The following is a 25,498-nucleotide window of genomic DNA, read 5'->3' as shown; positions in this document are numbered from 1 at the left end:
GAAGTCCAGGTTCAGCCCAGACCATTTCCAAGCGTGGCTGGAAATGTCCTCTGTAGGAAAGCCAGTCAGTGTAGACAAACTCTGGAAAGTTGCTACCAGTCAGTGTAGATAATCCTGGACCAGATGGATCAATGGTCTGACTCTGTATGAAGGCAGCTTGCTATGTTCCGATGTACCAAACAACTGCTGTGTAATAAGTTATTGTTGCCTATTTTCTTATGGTGATAGGCTGTCATTGGTTATAAGAGCACCTTACACAGGGGAGCAAATTTAAGGAACTCCTGTTACAATATTGCCGCTGTAATGGGAAATGAGTGCGTGTATAGAGTTCATTCTGCTATGTCTTTAACCAAAAATCCCAAGTGATTTTTCTTCTTCTTCTTCTACTAGTAATGCTTTGTCATTAGGGACCTTCTGTTCATAAAATAAATGGAACATGTGCCTTTTGAGAAGCTCTGCTTGAACACGCCAGTGTTTCCAGAGTTTAGGGGCATTTCCCAGTTAAATACCATCTCAATAAATAAATCCTCCAGGAAAAACAACGACAACTCCTTTGGTCCCCACAGCGAATGATTATTTCAGTAGCTGGCAGCATCTGGTGTGAAATACTGTCTCTTTCTGACTACTACTTCAAAAAATTATGTGCAGCGCCCTGAATGATTTGCTTAAATCCTGCCCGGGGTTTGCATTAATTATGCATGCTATGAAGCTCTCACATAATCCTTCCAAGGCAGAAATATTTTTTTTTAGATTAGTCTTCTCATGTATGGTGTTAAAATTAGCTGGCCAGCTCATCCCACTCAAATCTAGCAAGTTTTAGAAAAATTAAAATGTGACCTTAATAGCATAGTTCTTTATGAGAAATTTTAGTAGCTGAGGAAAGAGTGTTCATTTGCCATCTAAAACTGGAATGACTTTCATGGCTGGCACAAACCAGCTTAAATTGGAATAAAAACTTGTAAAGCTCACAGAATCTCCTTTAAACATCACACATCCCCTGCTGGCCTTTGCACATTTCAAAATTAGAAAGATAGGCATGTTTGCTCATTTTTGGACCATGTATCAAGTACAAGCAAAGAAATGTAACTTCAGAAGCTGACCCAGACACAATGTGTCCGAGGAAACTAATGGTGAACAGATAATTAAATTTTGGATTCCTGAACCAAACTCTGATGCAGGGACATCTTGAGAGACAAGAGTCTTTCATACGTGTCCACGCATCTTTGTGCCTTTGGCTGATGGTGTCTCAAACAGAATTCTCCATAAAGGGAATGTAGAAAACTCAAGGCCGCATTCCTTGTTACGCTCTTCTGTCCAAAGACATACTCCTCAACTGTAATGCCCTAAGCAAGCCAACACAGAGCCACTGCTTGCTTGCATACATGCGAGTTTTCTCTTTTGGCGAGAAGTGATATAGGCACAGGATCAGAATGCTGAAAAGAGGGGAGAGAATTTGTGTAGGGTGTAACAATACCACTCCTTGAAGAACAGAACCATAGGCTAATGCTGGCTGCCCATTCTGAGACATAAGAAAGAGTCGGCTACTTTATACCTAGTCAGGCCAATGGTCTATCTAATGGCTTCAAGTTACAAGAAATGAGATTCTGACTAAACATCAGGAAGAAGTTTCTGACAGCAAGAGCTGTTTTGACAGTGGAACGGTTTCCCTCGGAAGGTTGATAACTCTCCTTCTTTGGGGGGTTTTAAGCAGAGGTTGGATGGTCATCTGTCATGGATGCTTGAGCTGAGATTCCTGCATTGCAGGGGGTGGAACTAGATGAACTGGGGTCCCTTCCAGGGTTACAAACAGGGGTCTTTCTCAGTTCTACCTGGAAATGTCAGTGATTTAACCACAGATCTTTGCATGCAGTGTGCTCTTCTACAGACCTTTCCCCAGAATATATCTTACCATATCCCTATATAACCATGGTAGCTAGAAATTTATCTTGGCAAATAAATGAGGGAAATGTAGGTTGTGCATTGCGGAAACAGCTGACACAGATGTATGTTTCCAGTAGGGTAGCTGTGTTCATCTGTTGTAGTGAAACAAGCAAAGAGTTTTGGCACTTTAAGGGCAAGCACAGAACAAGTTGCTTGTGGTCTACTGCCCATTTCATCAGATGCATGTGAATGACATTGATCACCGCTGACACAGGCAAAAAGGGTTAAACTTTCTCTGTGGCTGAGGAAAATTGGAGGCCTTTTGCCAAATCTGCTCATAGGTCAGAGGCAATGCTAATTGAAGAAAGCAATGACATGTGGGCCAGAAGCAAACCTTTCAAGGCTGTTGGGGAATTTCCTGCTCTGATGTTGGAATCTATTCTAATACTTGGTTTTATGGTAAGTGGCATACGTCAAACTAAATGTGGGAAACAGTTATTTAAGAATAAGATACTTTTCCTTTTAAAAAATCTAGAGCATTTTATCCCTGTTTTAGAGGGTAAAGTGTCATTGGTGAAAATAAAGGCATGCCTTCAATGCATTAAAGTCAAGAGGGCTGTTGAGGGATGGCCCTTTCACACCCCACAAAGATGCCTCTTTGCCTAAGAGGCAGGATGCTGGAAGGAGGGGCCTCTATAACATCACTGGCCGAGGAAGAGGAGTACGGGGGCAGCGCACCACCCCTGGCAGGGTGCTATCATGGCTGCCCCCCCCACGCTGGGCACCCCACCCCCACAGACTGAGCACCACGCCCCCAGGACGTGTTTTGCAAGAAAGCCAGGATTTGTGAAGCTCAACCACTGGTAGAAAAATGTTATGGTCATGTTTTCTATACCACCACAATTACCTGTCGGTAAGTACCTGAAGTGACTAATTGTCACCTGACATGGCTCTAATTTGCTGTACTCTGGAAAAAGCTGTACTCTGGACCTTATTTATTCAGATTCCTTGGACATTTTTGCAGATGCTAAAAGGCTGAGTTTTGTGGACACACTTTGTAATTACCTTCTAAAATAAATTGACTTGCACAGTTACAGTTTTTTAAAAATATTTGCAAAGGAAGGAACTACAAAGGAAGCAGGCACATCAACATTTCTCCCCTTGTCAGTGTGGTGTAGTGGTTAGAGTGGTAGTTTCGTAATCTGGTGAACCGGGTTCACATCTCCGCTCCTCCACCTGCAGCTGCTGGGTGACCTTGGGCTAGTCACACTCTTCTGAAGTCTCTCAGCCTCACTCACCTCACAGAGTGTTTGTTGGGGGGGAGGAAGGGAAAGGAGAATGTTAGCCGCTTTGAGACTCCCTAGGGTAGTGATAAAGCAGGATATCAAATCCAAATCCAAACTCTTCCTTGACATTTGAAGATTACCTGGGCATGTTACAGTCTTTAACATGGAGTCCTTTGGTTTTAGCACATTGAGAACTTCTGCTTGCCGCTCTCATCCATGCCTTGTGACTGGAGATTCTATGCTCTGCCTTTTGTTGTCTCAAGGTGTTGCTTGCCATCATTCCCCAGCCCTCTGTTATCCTGGATGAATTTTCCAACTCTGAAATGTGTTAAGTCTTTTGGAAAAGAACAACAACCCAGCAAAGAGTCTTTAGCCCCTTAAATTATACCTGTTTTGGGCTAGCATTAGCCCTGAGTGGGGTGCAGCCAGGGAGAGATGTCTGTTTCTAGTCTATGCCACTTTCACATGTTTTTACACTTAGGTAATTCATTTCCATTGATCTGCAATTTCCCCAGAAATAGGCATCACTTAACTCAAGGCGTGAGTAAACATGCATTGGGCAATAAAGTCTTAACACAATACTCTTCATGTTAGTGATTCACTTTTAAACTTCTCTCATTTCCTCTCACCAGTGGTCAATGCCGCTGATTTAGTTCTACTCAGTCTTCTGAGTAGGTGACTTGGCCCTTCAATCTTTTATTCCTTTCTTATATTCTTTCCTTCTTCAATCACTGAATATCTCCTTAAGTCAGTTTGCAGCCTGGCGTCCAGATCAAGGGAAGTAATAGTACCACTCTGTTCTGCCTTGGTCACACCTGGAGTTCTGTGTCCAGTTCTGGACACCACAATTTAAGGAGGATATTTACAGGCTGGAAGGTGTGAAGAGGAGGGTAAGAAAGAGGATAAAGGGCCTGGAAATTGAGACTTATGCGGAATGGTTATAGTTACAAGAAATGAATTCTCTTCCTGTGGAGGCTCATCTGGCACCATCATTATGTAGCTTTAAGCATCAGCAAAATACTTTCCTTTGTCACCCTCTATAACCAGGCCTTAAACCAGGGGTTGGCAAACTAAGGCCCATGGGCCGGATCAGGCCCAATTGCCTTCAGGATCTGGCCTGAGGATGGTCCATGGATCGGCTTGGTGATTCTGTTCATTTTTTCCCTGCACCACCATTTTTTTTTGTGCCATTCCCCACACACATACCACCGAGGCACTGCCTCCTCCCTCCCTCCTCCTGGCTTCTCCCTGCCCTGCCTAGAGGAGGAAGGGGGCTGGGCTGAGCTGGCTGAGCACCATTTTAAGTAGCCCCTCTCCGGAGCCAGCCCTTTCGCGCCGCTCATCTTCCCTCCGCCGCTGCCGCCCTGGTGCTGCTGTGGGCAAGAGAGCAGAGTGGACCAGCTCCCTCTGGCTACCCAGAAGAAGCAGCAGCGGCAACAGCAGCAGCTGCTGGGGTGGGGAGGAGGACTACTTGCCGCCTTCGCCTTTTCTTCCAGCAGCTTCTCTGGTCCACCGCAAGGTCTGAGGGACAGTGGACCGGCCTGTGGCTAAAAAAAATTCCCGACCTCTGCCTTAAGCTGTCTGTGGCCTTTTAGAAGTGGTGGGATTTTAAAAATATGTTCATACCCTCCAATCTTCCTCCGCAGAAAATAGGGATGTCCTAAGGACTGGGAAAAAGGGACACTTGGAGAGTCTGTATGTTTTTCACAAGCAACAAAAGTATTTTCAAATTGCAGAGTCTTTCATACAGGTCAATTACAGTCAATTTGAGACATTTTTGTTGCAAGCAATGTGCAGTTGAGGAGGAAAGTGAAATGAGGAGAGAGAGTGATTTTTTAAATGTATTTCTCTCTCTTCTTGTATCTGTGTCTGCCTGGTTGGTTGGTTGGTTGGTTGGTTGGTTGGTTATAAGTTGCTTTGGATTGTCCTGGGCAAGAAAAAGTTACTACGACTACTACTACTACTGACAACAACAACAACAATAGCAAAAAATGATTTTTGCCAAATGGGCTCGCAGAGAAGGAAGGATCCATTCTGGTTGTGGGGGACATATTTTCTGACTTCCATGTCTAGCATGGAAACTAGGGAGGGATGAAGCATCTAGTCCCTCTTCCGTTAGTCCATTCACGAACCACCATGAAATACTTGCCTGTTTGCCTAAAGTAAGGTTGGTTTTATTTAACAGAAACATTGCTGAAAGGTTCCCATTCTCATATTTTATCACCTTCCAATATTCCTAATTACTATTCCCCCCCCCTTGAGTCTTTTGCCTGCGACAGGTCAAAGTAATAGAAATTCCAGTAATAGCTTCTCCCTTAAGACCCACTTACCTGGGATTAAGTTTCACTGAAGTCAATGGGACTTACTTCTGAGTAGACATAATATATAGCAGGCATAGGGCCAATTTAGGCCCACCAGGAGTTTGAGCAAAGGAACTCCTGAGCAAAGCTGATCCATGCCAAAACCCAGGAGTTTCCTGAGGGAAGCCAGCCATTTGCAGTAGGATTAGCAGTCAGTGCCCACCGGCTAATTGCCTGGTTAGCAGCACCTTTTGATCTTCTTGCATTCAAGACAGGCTGCAGAGAACGGAAGGAGAGAAGAGAGAGTGCTCTTGGAAAACCTCCAGAACTCATCATTTCCTTTGGGTCACTTGATGTCATGGTGACAAGCAGGTGACTGACCACCGTGGCCTTGGAAGGGTGGAGGAGATGAGATGACCTGCCAGCCCAATTCTACTCCCCACCCACAATGCACTATAAGTCTGTTATATCTTACTGCACCCGCAAATGTGATCAACTTCATATTCCCCTCATATACACTGTACTGATAAACTTAACTATGGTGTAGATAATTCAGGACTCATTTCACTTGTCCACCAGAGTTTAAAGCTTAAAGCTTCTTGTGACTTCCCTCAGTCAAGGGTTTCCTGCTATTTCCTCTTTTAATCCTGTTTAATGAGGCGCTCTGTAATCTTCCTAACACCTTTGTCCATCAGCCATCTATTTGTCTCTGTTGTCAGTTCAATTTGTTTGGGGGTTTGATTTGGACTTCAGTGGCATTAATAAGGAACAGGCAAAGGGAAAAAATACAGTATAAGAGCGGTTTTTCTTGTATCTTCTCACAAATTATTAACATTCTTTACAAGCCTCTTCTTGTCTTGGATGAGCAGTTTATGTGCTGTAGAAACAGCAGTGTGTTGCCTACTTCCTTCCAGAATGAACATAACACTCAGGCAAAAGGAGATGGTTACAGCAGGATTTATTTAGAGTGGTATTTTTGGTTCTGATGATCCAAATGAGCAGAAATCCTTGGTACAACAAGGAAAAATGACAGAGAATAAAGAAGAAGAGGATCAAATCAGCATTGCCCACCCATGTTTTCTGGGTTGTACCTGGGTAAAAGTAAAGGGATCCCTGACCATTAGGTCCAGTTGTGGACGACTCTGGGGATGGGCGCTCATCTTGCTTTACTGGACAAGGCTTCTGGGTCATGTGGCCAGCATGACTAAGCCGTTTTTGGTGAACCAAAGAAGCGCACAGAAACGCCGTTTACCTTCCCGCTGGAGCGGTACCTATTTATCTACTTGCACTGCGTGCTTTTGAACTGCTAGGTTGGCAGGAGCAGGGACCGAGCAACGGGAGCTCATTCCGTCGTGGGGATTCGAAACACCGACCTTCTGATCGGCCAGCCCTAGGTTCTGTGGTTTAACCCACAGCGCCACCCGCATCCCGCTTGGGTTGTACCTAACAGACACTTTAATGTAACTGGAGTGCCGTAGGACAGAGTGGCCTTAGCATAAATTCACATCAGCAAAGTAGCTCAAAAGGGAATAATCCAAAGTACACCCTATAACCCAGCCTTCAGCCTATTCTTGCCCTATGCTTATTCATCTAGGTACCCCTCAATAGGCCTGTTATCCCATAGATGAAGATGTAAACTTTGCATTTCCCCAACCTACACAACCCTTGCTTCCAAGCTCATTGTACTGCTTCAAGGAAACCCAGGACATAGCCAGAGATATTCCAATATACCCTCCATTCACTGTGGAGAACCTAGTGATAGTTACTCAGCTACTTGATCCTGTTCCAACCTGCTTGTCCCATCTCCATAATCCCACTTTTGCCTGGCCACCCTAAGACAGCCCCAACTACTACTTCATCTGCTTCCTCAGAAACTAGAATGCTTAATTCTGTTCTTCCATTGTAAAGGTAAAGGTAAAGGTAAAGGACCAGACATGGGGTTGTGGCACTCATCTTGCTTTTCAGGCCGAGGGAGTTGGTGTTTGCCCACAGACAGCTTTCTGGGTCATGTGGCCAGCAGGACTAAACTGCTTCTGACACAACGGGGCACCATGACAGAAGCCAGAGGGCACGGAAACACCGTTTACCTTCCCTCCACAGCGGTACCTATTTATCTACTTGCACTGGCGTGCTTTTGAACTGATAGGTTGGCAGGAGCTAGGACAGAGTAACGGGACCTCACCCTGTTGTGGGGATTTGAACCACCGACCTTCTGATTAGCAAGCACAAGAGGCTCAGTGGTTTAGACCACAGCACCACCCACTGTAAAGCTACATGCAGAAATACAGTGAAATTTCCATGTCTTGGGGCCTACTGCATTTTTGGGAGGGTGCATACAATCTAACATGTTACATTCACACTAGTGGGAGTAAAATGTCTCCAAGTTTACACATCAGTCACTATGTTCATAAAACATGTTCACTCTTAAAATAGATTAGTTTTTTATGTCCTACCTTAGCAGTAAGAAATTTCACTTTGCTCTTTCATTCTTAGAACTCTAGAGACAATGGGCCTTCTTTTGAACCTTCTTCAAAACCAAAACGCTAAATTGATCATAAACAATGAAATATCAGAGAGCTGTAGAATAATGACAAGGTTGCCCACTTTCCCCATTCTTGTTTATTAAAGTCCTTGAAACACTGGCAGTGGTAATAAGAACAGACACAGAAATAAAAGGAATAACACTGGGGAACAAATCTTATAAGTTAAAAGCTTTCACAGATAACCTCATAATAACTACAGAAAATCCACAAGAAAGCATACCAAAATTTTTGGAGAGAATTTTCCCTTCCTTTGGCTATACCTAATAAATTGGGAAGGGATGCAGGTGGTGCTGTGGTCTAAACCACTGAGCCTAGGGCTTGCAATCAGAAGGTCACCGGTTCGAATCCCCGTGATGGGGTGAGCTCCCGTTGTTCGGTCCCAGCTCCTTGCCCACCTAGCAGTTCAAAAGCACGTCAAGTGCAAGTAGATAAATAGGTACCGCTCCAGCGGGAAGGTAAATGGTGTTTCCATGCGCTGCTCTGGTTCGCCAGAAGCGGCTTAGTCATACTGGCCACATGACCCGAAGCTGTCTGCGGACAAACGCCGGCTCCCTCAGCCTATAGAATGAGATGAGCACCGTAACCCCAGAGTCGTCCGCAACTGGACTTAATTGTCATGGGTACCTTTACCTTTACCTTTACTAATAGACATTAAGGAAAGAGGGGGCTTTGCACTACCAGATTTGAAAATTTATTATGACGCATCCTGCCTATGTTGGATAAAAGAGTTGATAACACTGCAGAACACAGACTTAATGGATTTGGAGGGATGGGACAACATTTGGGTGGCATGCTTATTTGGGATACGAAAAAGTTAAAGTACACAGGAGTTTTTTGAACCACATAATGAGGAAATCATTATACACAGTGTGGGATAAGTAGAAAAAATTATTAGCGCAAAAAACACCTAGAGTATCCCCCCTAGAGGCTACATCAGTAAAGAGGAAAAATATGGGAAAATATTGGGCAACTTATAGAAAAATGTTGGAGGAAGAAAACCAATTGAAGTTAAGAAAGTTTGAAGAAGTCAGACATTATTTTATGGGTTGGTTGTAGTACCACAAAATAAATGAAATATTTAAATTAGAGAAAAGAAGAAAGTTTGAGATGGAAACATCAAGGCTGGAAAAAGATCTAATACAAAACAAAAGGAAATTGCTGGAAAAAGATCTAATACAAAACAAAAGGAAAATGTATAGACTCCTGCTAGATTGGGAGGTAAAGGAGGAAGAGGTTAAAGAAGCAATGATTAAATGGTCAAAGGACTTTGGTTATAGCATTCAGATGCATGGGAAAAATTGTGGACTAAAGATCTCAAGTTTGCATATTAAAGGAAAATTTCATGAAAATGTTTTACAGGTGGTATACGACCCCCAGAAAATTGGCAAAAATGTACAAAACAAATTCAAACTTATGCTGGAGGTGCAAGCAGGTGGAGGATACAGTTTCATATGTAGTGGGGCTGAACAAAAATTAAAAGCTTTGGGGATATCATTTATGAAGAATTAAAGAAAATGTTCAAACAGACATTTGTAAAAAAACAAAACAAAAAACACCCAGAAACCTTCCTTCTAGGCATTTTGTCAACAGATATCCCAGGTGATAAGAAAAGGATAAAAACGTTTGAGTATTTGGAACTTGCAAAAATGACAGAAACAATCAGGAACTAAACATACCATGTGGAAATGTTATAGAGGGTATTTAAAGAAACATTTCCCCCAACTAAAATCTTTAGTATGCCTGGATTATTTTTTGCAAATTGTGGGATTGATAAATATTGTACAGTATTGGACATAACATGTCCAGGTAAAGGTGATAAAGGATGCGATAAAAAGGGGGGGAGAAAGGGGGGAAGACCCTTTAAATGGAAGTCACCTTTAAAAAGTAAAAGACTAACTAATCTAGATTTAAGATCCTGAAGACATATAATGTTGAAACGTTTTCATTAAGTATGGGTGTTTGTTCATGATTTTTTTTTAATGTATTTTGTGTATCTTGTGTTGCTTTGAAGATGAATGGAATACTTGTAAAATCTAATGAAATCAATAAAAAGCATTACACACACACACACAAAAAGAAATTTCACTTTGCAGTTCTTTAGGCCAGGGACTTCTGCAACTGCTGAGAAATCTTGTTTTCCCCCCAGCAGCCTTACAAAGGCATTTTAGGGTGCTGTGGTTTTTTACTTTTTTGAGGTGATGGTGGGGAATAACCTGTATTGCAGCCTCCTTAACCCAATAAAGATCTTGTTAATCTGAAATCCACACCACCATTTGCAGAGAGGACAATGTTCCAGATGTTTCAGAAGACAGAAGGTTGGTTTTCTTCTGCTTCCTGACCTTAGGAAGCTGCCATACTTCCTCTGGCACACTTGAACCTGTCCTAATAAACACTCTTTCACTGGAATTGAGCAAGCCTTCTTTCCTATTGTGCTGCGTAACTGCCAGATGAAATGATGACAGTAAGAATTAATAACAGTTTCACTTCCCTAAATTCATTGTTGTATTTACTGAGTTGCCTTGGACACACAAGCATTTATCGGGAACAAATAATAAAAAAGACATTTCAGTCGAAAGCAGCCTAAACACATTCATTCCATGCAACCCTCAGGATTACAAAAATAAACTTTATAGCAAAGGGGAGGGGTAGGATAGATATGTAGTTGCCAAAAATTACAATGCTGGGAGGTGTTGCTAACTCTATTTAGCATTGGAAATGGAGCACTCCCTAGACAAGACATGGGATTCAGGGTGGTGTCTGCTGGAACAGGTCATGCCAAAATGGTGTGCCCAAGGCAAGATGAAAGGTGATGCAGCCCCTTGGTGTAGCTTGCAAAACAAGGGCCCCCATTTCCCCAAAATGAAGTCATGAAATAAGGCACCAGAAAATAAGTGTTGTGGTATCTTAAAGACTTAACAAACTTACTATGACATAAACTTCTGTAGTCTACAAAGAATACTCTGAGCATGTGGAGTTTTACAACTCCCAGCAAAACACAAACAAAAAACATATTGCCAACTTTGATCAAGAACAATAAACTCTGAGAATCTCACACACCCCGCCAAGTGTCTCTATTTTCCAGGAACAGACCCAGATTTACAGAAGCCGTCCCATTTTCTGATTTGATCCCGGAATGTCCCACTTTTCCTAAAGATGTCCCTATTTTCATCTGAGAAATGTTTGAGGGTATGGAGTTATGTGACCCCCCAAGGAGATAAGTAACTATACAACCTTTAGAAGACATCTGAAGGCAGCCCTGGATAGGGATGTTGTTTCATGTTTAATAATATTTTAACATATGATGGAAGCTGCTCAGAGTGGCTAGGGCGGGGTATAAATAATAAAAACATTATTATAGTTGTTGTTATTGTTGTTGTTGTTGAATGGGATGTCCCTATTTTCACCAAAGAAATGTTGGGTGTAAGCTTCTCATTTAAAACCACCTTAACTCATCATTGTTTTTGTTCGCTTTCTTGGACCAGTCACCAACTCTGTCTGAAAAGGCTGTTGTGAAGATACAGGAATCATAAAGTAAAGGTAAAGGGACCCCTGACAGTTAAGTCCAGTCACGAACACCTCTGGGGTTGTGGCGCTCATCTTGCTTTACTGGCCGAGGGAGCCAGCATTTGTCCGCAGACAGTTTTCCGGGTCATGTGGCCAGCGTGACTAAGCCGCTTCTGGCGAACCAGAGCAGCGCACGGAAACGGCGTTTACCTTCCCGCCGGAGCAGTACCTATTTATCTACTTGAAATTTGACGTGCTTTTGAACTGCTAGGTGGGCAGGAGCAGGGACTGAGCAACGGGAGCTCACCCCGTCGTGGGGATTTGAACCACCAACCTTCTGATCAGCAAGCCCTAGGCTCAGTGGTTTAGACCACAGCGCCACCCGTGTCCCACAGGAGTCATAAAATGCACTGCAAAAAGGGGCTTAGTGCTTGTATCAGTGATAACTAGAGTGCTGTTTTTTGGCCTTATAAAGGGCAATGTTTACTTTTTTATTTAAAAAATGAAGCTCAAGCCCTCTTTTTGGCAGTGCATTTTATGACTGCATATATGACTATAATCTACTGTGCAGAGCTGGAGTAACCAAGCAGAATCCACTTCTTTCTAATTGTTGCATCACTTTCTGTGAGTGCAGAATTGGCAGCCTTTTGAAATCAGTTTTTTCTCAGAATTGTTTGCAACATATCTGGTGATCTGCATAATGCATTACAATCAACTTAGTTTTTCTCCCATTTTGTTTAAGCATACATGCCTATGTGCAGTGCAACAGAATAAGCCACAGAAAGCTGTGGTGCCATTAAAGCATGTGAGAGCTTGGATTTTAAAAAAACCTTCCAGGTCTCCAGCATACCTCAGATCCATAGCATGCCCCGAAGGAAGGAATTTTTGTTTCAGTTTGTGCCACTCCTTGCTCGTGCCTGCCTGCCTATGAGCTGGCAAATTCCTTGTTCCCATAGGGCACCTATAAGCTGAAGACTGAAGAGGCAACCTGCCAAAAATGCTATCAGCCACAGAACATGATCAAGCCTGTCATCATGACTATTTATTATCATGAAGGTAGGTATGAATCAGACCAGATTTTGTGAACTGCCTTTGAGTGATCCTTGGCAGAACTACACTGAAATTATATCAGCCACAAATTTGGGACATTGCATTTTCATTAGTCAACAAGACAGTGGGGGGAAATAAAATGATCACAGAAGCTATAATGCACGATCAAACCACATTCCCCATATATAACTGGGGGCTTTCTCGGCAGGGACGCTCATACCCTTCCTAGAGAAATAGACCAGGAGAGTTTTGTTGGGCCATTTTCTCATGCAGAACTTTGCAGGTGTCCAGCTGAGCCACTTAGAAATCCCCATTTTAGTGTATTCTGCTCCATCTATTGTTTATTTCCTTTGGTATTCTTTCTTGGCTGTTTGGTAATTTCTGTTTTGTTTTAAGGATATTTTATTTTTAGCAGTGATTAGTTATTTCAGTTCAACAGGCAATGTATAACCTCCCAACTAAATAAAATCATAATAACACAGCATTTCTATGGCATTTTCAAATGTTGTAAAGGATTCAAGTACATTATCTTCTTGTACTTTTTCCAACAACCTGGCAAGGTAGGCCAGTATTACTATTGCCTTGTTACCAATGGGAGGCCCAACTGAGCAGCCGCACACGAAAGCTCATACAAATAACAAATTTAGTTGGTCTCTAAGGTGCTACTGGAAGAATTCATTTTTTTCAATTTTCCTCATGTTACTTCTCCTCTAGCCCTTATTTCTCTTATTTATAGATCCCCTCCTTTTCCTGAAATGGTTCTGCTTGAAATCAAGGATGCATCTAAAGGAGATCTAACTAATGTTGTTCGCTAAAGTGGTTCTTTAATTTCTCACATGAGCCCCATTCCTGTTTATTCTGTATTCTGAAAGGCTCATCAGTGAGCCAGGCAATGAACAAAGAGTAACTGTTCCATGTGTTTGTCCATCCAATTGATAATTAACCACTGTTGACCTTAATCATTGGCATTGTCTCCTATTCTACTGAAAGGGACTTATCTGCCTCCCAGATGGCAGGTTTACAAGTCTTTTGAGGATAAGATCTGATTCAGAATGTGGATCCTGGAAACTGAGGGGTGCTACCTAGCCTGGCAAAACCTGATGGCACACAGTTATGGGATGGGACAGCTTCTGGCAGGCCAGAAGAAGAGCCCAACTGTCTGGTCATGGCATGATGAAAATAGCTAAAGGTCTCAAGAAGCCAAGCAAAAAATAGCCTGCCCCTTTGATTCTGGTCCCCGGACTCTGCCCACTGGAGACCCTGAGGTGGAGAAAGCTAAAAAAACCCTGAAACTTCTTATCGTATTGCATTGGCTACCTCTGCCCAAAGCTAAAAGCAACCAAAACCAAAATTCATGTGGCAAAGTGATTATAATAAATGCAGTTGTAATTGCCTGAATTTTTACTATTTCTACATGATGTCTTTGTCTAAAGACCTAATACAGTTTGGTGAATGAAACAAATCATTCTATGTGGGATAATTGAGCAATGAAGGTTTTCCCCTCACTAGTATATCTTGGTATTAGCTGGATGATCCATTTAAACAGGATGCTTTCTTGAGAACAAAATCCCATTTAAAATGCGAAAGGGATTTAGCTTAGTAAGAAAGCAAAGATAAGAAGGGCATTACGTTTGCTCAGGATATCTCTCATTGAAAGCACAAAAGGAAATCCAAGTCAGACGGTACACAGAATAGGGAAGAAGTTAGTCCTTTTCAATGCAATGAAGAAAGCAACCAGACAAAAGTCACATTCCCAAATCATGTGACACTTTTAAAGGCTTGACTATAGCATTTTGGGCCACTTTGCATTTCCTTTCTGTTCCCCATTATAACACACACACACACCAAACAGTGGTGCAGTTTTCATGTTTTCCTCCACACCTACAGAACTTGGGTATTTCATCCCTTTGAAGGGTGTGCGCACTTTATTTTACAGAATGCTTTCTAGAAGCAAAGCTTTATTGATCTTATTGTTGTGTGAAATCATTACAAAGTTCTGTACATTGAAGCCTAAATAAATAAGATAAATTAAGTGACTAAACAACGCATGAAAGGGTCAAATGACTTTCAGGCATGACCATTTACTTGAATGAAACCAGGTGTGAAACCATTCTTATGAAAATGCCAAACTTTATCTTTCATAATTAAAGGCGGCTAGGATTTTAGAGACTGTAGTCAAACCTCGGTTCCCAAACACCTCTTCTGGAACGTTTTGGCTCCCGAATGCTGAAAACCCAGAAGTAAGTGTTCCGGTTTTCAAACTTTTTCGGAAGCCGAAGACCCAACGCTGCTTCTGCTTGAGTGCAGGAAGCTCCTGCAGCCAATCGGAAGCTGCGCCTTGGTTGTCAAACATTTCGGAAGCCGAACGAGCTTCCGGAACAGATTGCATTCGAGAACCGAGGTCTGACTGTGCAGTGGTACCTCGGGTTACAGACGCTTCAGGTTACAGATGCTTCAGGTTACAGACTCTGCTAACCCAGAAATAGTACCTCGGGTTAAGAACTTTGCTTCAGGATGAGAACAGAAATCTCATGGCGGCAGCAGGAGACCCCATTAGCTAAAGTGGTGCTTTTAGAATGTGTATCATTTTATTGTTGTTAGCTGCTCTGAGCCTGGCTTCGGCTGGGGAGGGCGAGATATAAATAATTTATTATTATTATTATTATTATTCAGGTTAAGAACAGTTTCAGGTTAAGAATGGACCTCCGGAACAAATTAAGTTCTTAACCCAAGGTACCACTGTATTGAACTTTTTGTTTATGCTACATAGATGTTCTGATAAAAAAAAATCAGACTTAATGGGTTAAGGACTACTACATTTAGTAAGTTTTATTAGGCAACGAAATGTCCAAAAGTAAATTAAGAAAACTTAAAATTGGAAACTTATTAATTTTATTTTAAATATTTCTGTAACTTCACATACTGGTTTTGAGTATTTAAATTGAATATAGAGCATTGCCCTCCCTGTTCAGTAAGCCAGTGAGTATTATGGTTTGTAGCAGGTGCTCATTTGCTTATGTTAAAAATTCAAATGCTTCTTACATTATTTCACCTGTATTTATATGTGTTTAAGGTTTTAAAATACTGTTTTAATCTGGTCTTTGTGACTCTTGGTTTTCAGATAGAAAACATTCACTCTTTGTTACTTCCTTGCATCTGAGACTGAGCTTTGCATTAATTTATCAGACTGCAAGCTCTTGCTAGGTCTATATGCTCCATCTCTAGTTGTCGTCAACTCAATTATAAACAGTAATGAGATTGTGAAGTCTGATCATCCTGTTACTATCAGTTAAACAGCAAAATGTCTTAAAACAGCATTATTTTATTAGCAAAATGGACGATAGTATGGGATTTCTTATGATCAAGCTCCATTTGTGTGATTTATCGTAAGTTTCTTCTTTAAGAAAAATAACATCAGAGCTCCATTGCATATTTGCATGCAAGTTGAGGTGGAACTGGTTCCTGCTTTGAAATATTTTGTTGCCTAACAGTACAGAGAAAATTAACTAAACAAGAATTAAAGTGAAGGCTGCTTTAGAAGAAGAAGAAGAGTTTGGGTTTCATATCCCGCTTTATCACTACCCGAAGCAGTCTCAAAGCGGCTAACATTCTCCTTTCCCTTCCTCCCCCACAACAAACACTCTGTGAGGTGAGTGGGGCTGAGAGACTTCAGAGAAGTGTGACTGGCCCAAGATCACCCAGCAGCTGCATGTGGAAGAGCGGAGACGCGAACCCAGTTCACCAGATTACGAGTCTATCGCTCTTAACCACTACACCACACTGACTCCACGCCACACTTACACATTGTAAAATGTATGGACAGTATCAAACTGAGCCCATCAGTGCAAAGATTTATGCTTGTGCAACAGAACTGCCCCGCTTCTCTCTGGATGTACACCCTGAATCCTTGTCCAAATTTGCTTCAGAGGATTGAGGAAAATCCCACAGCAGATTGGGAAAGGAGTGTAGGAGGAGGCAAGGGAGGAAATTGCTCAGGTGTAAAACCTTGCACCAATGGACTGAGTTAGATACTGCCCAGTATCTGTGTAAGAATTAACATGCAACCTGTGATAACTGCACATGTGGGTTCCATTGCATATAGACATGAGCGGGCGAGCAAAGGTGAGGCAAAGGTTTCCTGGCTCATATAAAGCATCCGTGTTGCAGAAACCTGTTTGTGCCCTCAAAGCATGTATGGCCTTCTTGCAGATTGCACACTGCTTCCTGTCTAGAAATCCTGTAACCTCTGAAGTGCACAACCTTTTATCAGAAGAACTGCCTGAAGGTTCTGCAGATTATTTTAGTATATGCTAGCAGCTCCAATGGAGTCCCTTCCATGTTTCCAGAACGCCTAGGGGGAGGCCTTACCTTTCCTAATGAGGATTACTTTTCTCCCCCGCCCCATTGAATGAATAATTTCACATCTGTATCATAAAAACAGAGATAGCAAGCCCGGAAAGAGATAACATGAAATGAAAATATAACATTGGTCAGAGAAGTTTTTTGCTAGAATACTTTAATTGGTGCATGGTGAAGAAAACATCTGAAATGTGACTAGCATCTTGTAACATCTGTTAAAAATCTGCCAACATTATTTGAAGAGGACAAAATAACTGGGAGTGGGAAGAATTTGTTCTCAAAGGAGGGTCAAATATAAAGCTTTAATGGCAAGGTGTTTTTGCCACCTTCGTTCTTCAGGCCTTTGCCTTTGATCAGGCAATTTACTGACGAAGATGCCTGTCAGGACTGTTTTTGGCCAGAGGAAAGACTGTGCTGGCTATTCATAACAAGAAAACAACTGGCAGTAAAAAGCAGTCTGCATGCTAGGGGCACCAACTGGGCATTCAAACTCCCATTTACTGGTCTCAGTTAAGGAAGTAAGTGCCTGACAGTGCAATCCTACATTCGTCTACTCAGAAATGAGTCCCTCAACGCTTAGTAGGACTTACTCCCAGGTAAATGTCTATAGGATTTCTGCCTAAGAGGTGCATATGCTTCCATCAGGCCAGGAATATGTTTAAATGCTTTGCTTCAAACACAATATAGGTGCCTTATGGGTCACAGAAAATGTGTAAGATCTTTCAGGCTTGTTGTTTTCACCAAACAGAAGTGTTTAAATGTTTATGGGTGTTATCCATCCACATCCTTTCTATTCTGCTGGTTGAAGAACTCTGTATAACTCGCAAGTCTGCATACTCCTGTGCCAACTGAAGTTGGTCCAACAGAGATTGGCATATCTAATACTTTGTATTGCTGAACTGGGGTGATAAAGGCCTAAGCACCAGTCACTTAGCACCTGTGCAACTTGGTCTGCAGGAGCAGATTATGTGATAACTTAGCTTTTAGCGATTGTTTCTAAGGCTTGTAAGAAACATTTTGTGCCAATGACAAAAGAACCCATACTCACTGGCTTCATGGCACAGTGGAGTTTGATCTGAGCAGTATTTTCTAATTCCTAAACAGTGTTTACAAAATTACAGCATTTGGCTTTTAATATTGTTTCAAAATAAATATATTCTCTCTGTGTCTCTCTCAGTTATGAGGTAACAAATGTGCTTGAGAGAGCTGTGAGTGGAAGAAGATAAAAACAATTTAAAAAAACAACAACCACAGTTCTATGGTGTTCTAAAACAATGGGACCAGCCCGCTCTGTAGATCAATGAACAAGTTTCTATGCATGTAACTAGAATTCTCCAGGCATGTAAGTAATACTTGACTGCAGAGGTTACCAGCTAACCTCTTATCTCACAGGGCCCCTGTACCCTAAACAGTTGCACAATAGGCAAACATTCAGCAGGTAAAACTTTTTCTAACATGAAAATAAAACAGTGGGAACAAACCCAAGAACTTGGCTTTCTGAATATTTGCCTAATATGCAGCTGTAAAAAGGTTCAGAAGCCCTGCAAGAAAAAAAGTTGGCAATTCCTACATGGATTCCAACAAAGACCTTTCAAGTAAGCTTGTTGTGAAAGCGGAAAATCATTTATTAGATCCCCCTCCTCCTCTTCCTTTGGCAATTTAGGCTTCTTCTGTTGCTGTTTCTGGAAGGGACATTTTAAAGCAGAAAACAGATAATCATAGCTCCAGAAGTTAAGTAAGCTAAAATCAGTGAACCACAGGTGTAACTCTCATGTGGCATGTAAGCTTTCCTTTTTACAGGCTTTTTAATACACAAAAGGGCTTGTCACTCAAAGCCTTTATAATAACCATTCTAGGAAAGATGATCAAACTCCCTTCCCAACTTCTCATGAATCTGTTTTCCTGATAGTCTTACTGTATCATCACTGGCTGTGCAACCTGATCCTAGGCATGTTCACTCAGAAGTCCATGCTCAATGGTCCTTGCTCCCAAGTTAAGTGTGCATACCTGAGTCTATGCATGTTTGCTCAGATGTAAATACCACTGAACTAAATGAACTTGCTCTGAGGTTAAGCACAGTGGTACCTCTAGTTACGGACTCGATCCTTTCCGGGGTGCTGTTCGCACCCAGAAAAGTCTGCAACTAGAGCACCGCTTCTGCGCATGCGTGGGGTGCACAGAGCGCTTCTGTGCATGCGCATGCAGCAAAACCTGGAAGTATACACTTCTGAGTTTGCCGCATTCGTATCCTGAAAAAATGCAACCAGAGACTGATGTAACAAGAGGTACAACTGTATGACTAGACTTGCAGCCCTACAGTGCAATCCTATACATGCGCATTTAGAAGTGAGTCCCATGGAATTCCAAGGGTCTGCAATCCTAGATACCTTGGGAGAAAATCCCATTTATTTCATGGGTCTTACTTCCGTACAGACACGTATAGGATGGCACTGTTAGTTTTGCAGGATGAGAACCCATGTAAACAATACCAATTTCTCCTGGACTGCAGAAATCCATAGGAATCCTACAAGGGGGGAGTATTCTTGCCATTTTCTTTATGCTTAGCAGCACAACTAACCATGGATTGAAAAAGAAAAAATGGGCAGGATTCATCTAACCAGTCTCTTGTTTGGGAGCCCTGCACAGGTTCTCACACTAAAGGAATTGGGATTTCCCCCTTCCCCCTCCCTGCAAATCTACTCTGGAGGATTGAGAGAACCCCCTCAGAACAGTGAGGGGAGGGTCCGGCAAACTCAAATGCTTACACTGATGGAACTCAGAATTCCACCCATTGAGGTGACTTGTCAGCCCCCCGGGGGCAGTTCTCTCGCTTACACAAAATATTTGTTCTCTTCAGAATATCCACTTGGTACGGAATCCTTCTTTGTACTTCATCAGCTTAGTCAAAGTGTATTTGGGCCTCCTCCCACAACCCATTGCTTCTCCTTGCTGCAGTGAGCTGGGCCTCTGGTTCATGAAAATCATCAGAACGATGCACTAATAGATTGAAAGGCCAGTCAAGAGTATTTAAGTCTGATTGGATTTAGTGAAGAAGGGGTGGGATGCCTGCAGTCAAATGTTACAGTAAGAAAGTATGATTGAGAAAATGTTTTCCTGGTTATTGCTACAGTGTATAGACTGGTTATGAAAAGATAATAAAATCTGTTAGCATAATGCTTAGAACACAGCACCAGGCAGCAGCCGCAGGTCACAAAGGATCCAGGCAGCTCAAGATTTTACAATTCAAGTGCATCAACACACAATCAACATACAGAATTCTCTTTTAACACAGCAGTACATGGGTGTTGCGTTCTGAACGAAGCCTAAAGGGCTGTCCTCCTTGTCCCCTGTCCCCCCCCCCCCCGCTTTCAGGCACTGCTGCACACCCTCACACCCAACTGAAATGGCAGGGACACTTTTCTCGGAACACACGTCACTCCAGGAAGTAGCACCGCATCATGTGGACTGTGGTAATAAGAACCCGACACAATGCCAGACTATAAATACCTTGGAGATGTCCATCTTAAGACTGAAAACAGTTTCCACAAAGGCTGGCTTCAATGAGCCATTGAAGCAATATACACTGAAGATGTACTTTCATCTGCATCAGTTTTTCTCCTCCCAACCACAGCATCTTTCCCCTATCAAGCAATATTTCTTAAGTCTAGTTCTTCATGCACACATCACCTTGGGCTTCTACTGAGATCCTGAGATGGCAGCACAAACTTTAATCCAGATGAAACAGGGTCCTGCCCTGCGCTATCCAGCCTTCTGGCTTTCATCTCCCAAAGTCGTTTCTCCCATTACATAGATCCATATCTAGTTAAAAAGACACCTTCCAGAGGAATTGAAACAAGGGTATGCGTTGTGTAGGTTAGTCCACGGGGACGGAAGCAGCTGATAAAACCATCTTGTCCTCGCCTGTATTCTAGTCCTGCTAGAATGGGAAAACTCAGGCGAGGCTCCCTCCTCTGCCTGGGGCTCATGGCGGCTTCGCAGCGGGAGGGGGAAGCGGGCATGCGCAGATCTGACCTGCATCCCCAGTGCCAGCCAGCACGACAACGATACCCTGCCTCTTCATGGGGAAGCAGACGGAAGGGGTCTGGGACAGCATGGAAAGGGGGATGGGCCCAGGCATTCATCTGATGCTCCGCAAGGGACGTGTCAAGCCGGGAGATCAAGCTCCGTCCGGGTTTCCTGGTCTACCGTTGCTTTTTCTTCTGCTTGAGGGACTTTCTGCGCTTGAGGATCATCTCGTAGAGTTTGTCCATGCCTTCGGTGAGCCCCTCGCCGATGATGGCGCAGGCGGGCTGGACGTGGTAGGTGGTGGCCGGGGTCAGCTCGTGCAGCGCCAGCTGCTTCTCGATCTCCGCCACCGGCAGCGACTTGGGCAGGTCCTGCTTGTTGGCGATCACCAGCAAGGGGGTGCCTTGGTTCTCGGCGAACTTGGTGACTTTGTGCAGCTCCGTCTTGGCTTCCTCCAGCCGGTCCACGTCCACCGAGTCCACCACGTAGATGATGCCGTCGGTGCAGCGGCTGTAGGACTTCCAGAGCGGGCGCAGCTTCTCCTGGCCGCCCACGTCCCAGAAGTGGCAGCTGATGCCCTTGGCCGAGCCGTTGCTCAGCTTGATCTTCTCCGTGTTGAAGCCGATGGTGGGCACCGTGTTGACGAACTCGTTGAATTTGAGCCGGTACAGCACCGTGGTTTTGCCCGCCGAGTCCAAGCCCAGCATGACGATGTGCAGCGACTGGAAGGCGGAGATGTTGGAGGAGATGTTCCCCATGGCGCCGGCTCGCCGAAAGAGCCTCCCGCGCCGGGCGCAGCTTCCTCCCGGATCTGGCGGGGAGGCGAGCCCGGCCTCGCTCCGGCGGCGCCTTCTCACCACGCGCCCGGCTCCGAGCGGCGGCCGCCGGCGGCGCTCATGACTCCGCAGCCCTGCCGAGCGCCGAACAAAGGCGGCTCGCCGGCGAGAAGGCGGAGAGACTCGCGGCTCCGGCGGCGGCGGCGGCTCAGCTGCGCCTCCCGGCCCATTCATTCATTTCTCAGGCGGGAAGCAGCGGCGGCGGCGCCCTCCTCCTCCTCCTCTTCCTCCTGGGTTGTGCCCACCTTCCCGGGGGAAAGAGGCCTCCTTCCCCGCTCCGCTTCCCCGACGAGGCGCCCGGGAGAAAGCCCGACCGCGCGCGCTCCCAGCGGCTCCTTGCCAGCCTCCAGCCCCGCAACTGCAGTTCAATCCATCAAAGCCCTCCTCCCGCCCTCCGTAGCGCGCAGTCCCACGCCCAGCCGGAGAGCGGCGGAGGGAGGGGCTGCACAAGGGCGGGCCGGCAGGCAGCGCGCGCGCCCCCGCGCCCGTCGCTCCCCGGCTTCTTCCTCTTCCCTCGGGCTCCCCGCCCAGCAATCTCCCTCCCCTTCGCCTTTCTCCTTCCCTTCCCCGTCCGAGGAGAAGGTGGCCGGCCTGCGTCTGGGCTGTACCACTTTCCGACGGGAGGTGAGCGCTTCCCGAATGGAGCCACCGTCGTATCCGAAGTAGATGGAACAAAACCCGGAGACTAAGGAGGACGAGTGGATATTGCTACGAGGGAGGACTGTCGGCATCACAAGGGGACTCAAGGCTGCTTACAACTAAAATCGAAGCAGCTGAAAACAGACAGAAAGAAACGCAGTCACCGAAACACAGTTAAACATTAGTGGAATTAAAATACATACACATAAAAGAACACATAAAATCCTTACAATAAAAACTGCAAGGCGGTCGCTTCCCCAAAGCCCCTTGGGACAAGAAAGTCCTCAGCTGCCCGTGGAGGGAGAACAAGGAGGAAGCCCGTCTAGCCTCTCTAGAGAGGAAGGTCCAAAGTGGTGGGACCAAGAGAAGGGCCTCCCCAAAAGATCTCCAAGCCCAGGCAGGTTTGCATGAGAGAATGCAGTCTCTCAGATAGGCTACTTCTTCCTGATATCTAGTTAAATATGTCCACAAATTTCGTGTGAGCCTCCAGAGAAACACTAAATCACCAGAAGTGGTTATGGGGCAGGCACAGGGGAGATACTTCAGGGGGATATTTTGCTTTTTGGGGGTATACAGTGGTACCTCTGGATGTGAACGGGATCCGTTCCAGAGGCCTGTTCGCAACATGAATAGAAAGCAACCCGCAGCAGCGCGAATGAGCATGTGCAGGTTGCGATTTGCCGCTTCTGCGCATGTGTGTGATGTCATTTTGCGCGTCTGCACATGCAAGAGTGGCAAAACCTGGAAGTAACCCTTTCTGGTACTTCTGGGTCGCTGCGGGACACAACCTGAAAAAACATATCATGAAGCAAACGTAACATGAGGTATGACTGTACTTCTATCCCATCCATAAGAAACCCTGAAACAACTTGCATAACATTATTAAAGTACAGTTATATTTAGACTGGGACGCGGGTGGCACTGTGGTCTAAACCACAGAGCCTAGGGCTTGTCGATCAGAAGGTCTGCAGTTCAAATCCCCGCAATGGGGTGAGCTCCCGTTTCTTGGTCCCTGCTCCTGCCAACGTAGCAGTTCAAAAGCACATCAAAGTCAAGTAGATAAATAGGTACCGTTCTGGCGGGAAGGTAAACGGCATTTCTGTGCACTGCTCTGGTTCACCAGAAGCGGCTTAGTCATGCTGGCCACATGACCCGGAAGCTGTATGCCGGCTCCCTTGGCCTGTAAAGCGAGATGAGCGCTGCAACCCAGAGTCGTCCACGACTGGACCGAACGGTCAAGGGTCCCTTTACCTTATATTTAGACTGCCTCTATCATTTTGGCCAGATGTGGGTAAACTCAGGCCTGGGGGTGAGGTGGGGACAAGCGAGGTTATCCAGCCTTGCTTTCTGGCACTCTACCTCCCCTGGCCACATCCCACACCAGCTCTACGTCATCCTCTCCTTGGGTGCTTTTGCCTAGCCAGAGTGGGATGTAAGAGGCAGGCATAGTTGCTGTGCCACACTAGTGCCTTGAGTGCAAGGTATCACTGTCTCTCAGCCTCACCTACCTCTTGGGGTTGTTGTGAAGATAAAACAGGCCGGAGGAGAACCATCAAAGTCCCTCCAAGCTCCATGTATTAAGGGTGGGGGGAGATAATAATTTGTTATCTTGCTAAGTGGGACATACATGGGCAGTTATTCGTCCCTTTTCATCTTCACAGTGGTGGAGGCATAGAATGCTGCTGCAGACCTGACGAAAATCCTTCTTCTGAAGCATTTGCTTGGGCCAGCCCATGACATTTTGGCCCTTGAGGCAAACCACAAATGGTGCTGCTCTTCCCCCCACCCCCCCCACCCCCAGCTTAGGAAGAAGGAGTGAGTGAAGGGAGACCAGCAGTGAGTCCTATTCACCAAGAGGCTGCTGTGCAGGCAGCAGCGGGGGGGGGGGGGGCTGCCAAGGGGACAGCAGATTCAGTCTCCAAGGAGTGTGCTGCAGCGCTCTGTCGCTGTCACTGCAGCAGCAGCAGTGAGCAATTCCTTGGAGCCCAGACAGAGGTAAGCCCTGCCCCATATAATTGATCACATGATACGGTACCCCCACAAACACCATTTGAATGGCAATGCCCATCAAGATGTGGTGCGGTCCCCTCAAATATTTTATTGGGAGGCCCAAAGGGACATTGAGCCCTAGGAGTTGGCTTCTATGAGCCTGGATGTGCTGCCCCTATGGATCCTGCCACCTGAGGCGGTTGCCTTGCCTTGTGGGTGGGCTGGCCCTACCCACCCCTTGGTTGGATTAAAGATCTGGCTCCAAGTTTCTAAAGCAAGGCAAAAGAGCACAGTGCACCCCTCCCCTAATAAGTCAGAACTTTAAGGACTTAAGCTGTGATTTAAGGCTGTGTGGAGATAAACTTTCGAACCAAAGCAATGTTTCAAGACGAAGCTGGAAAGTTAAGAGTTTTGGAATGACGCAGTTAAAAATGCCGTCGCCATCTTGGGAGGCATTGTTGGAGCTCTTGGGTCTGGGAGGAGAAAGAGAGAAATAGTGCTGTTTATATATCGTGGATAAACTCCTCTGTGGGATTTAAGAGCGAAAAATGCCTGATTTATGATGGAAAGAGTGATGTTATCTACGAAGGAGATATATGGAAACCATCTGGACTTAGATTGGAAGAACGGGAAATTCACACAGGATTATTATATTTGCTTATCGGCTTAAGGAGACTAACAGAAGAGATCGTAAAAGAAAAAGAGAAATTATATGAACAAGATATGATGTGGAAACACCAAGATAAGACTGGATAGAATTATGAACTTTGTCTGGACTGATTGGGACTGATTTGGACACTAACGCAGTAATAAGAAGATGATTTGAATCCCCCTTTGGATCTTGAAGTATGGGTTCCCCCAACAAAATTAAAAAATTTGGCTTTGTAATTTGGAATTTATGTGATGTGATTTAATTTGATGTGATTGGCCAGTTAATAAAAATTATTTTAAAAAACAAACAAACAAAAGAGCACAGTGCAGTGCTGAGAGGCCGTTCACCACTACTCACGAGCTGTCGGTCACAAATACTATTCCCTGATGAGCCCCTTAGCCAGGCAACCATGCAGCAGTTCCAGAGATTGCAG

At 44.5% G+C, this 25,498-nt stretch overlaps 1 protein-coding gene across 1 annotated transcript; it reads right to left on the bottom strand.

The window, feature by feature from the left end:
• Positions 1–19,949: 19,949 nt before the first annotated feature.
• On the bottom strand, positions 19,950–22,308 carry ARL4C (ARF like GTPase 4C). Its single transcript, XM_083572759.1, has one exon. The coding sequence runs from the start codon at positions 21,957–21,959 to the stop codon at positions 21,126–21,128; it is 834 nt and encodes a 277-aa protein (XP_083428885.1). The 5' UTR covers positions 21,960–22,308; the 3' UTR covers positions 19,950–21,125.
• Between the last annotated feature and the right edge of the window lie 3,190 nt (positions 22,309–25,498).

This window comes from Podarcis filfolensis (genome assembly GCF_964270895.1).
Source record: "Podarcis filfolensis genome assembly, chromosome: 1".
NCBI lineage: Eukaryota > Metazoa > Chordata > Lepidosauria > Squamata > Lacertidae > Podarcis > Podarcis filfolensis.
This window is presented reverse-complemented; position numbering and strand designations above follow the sequence as displayed.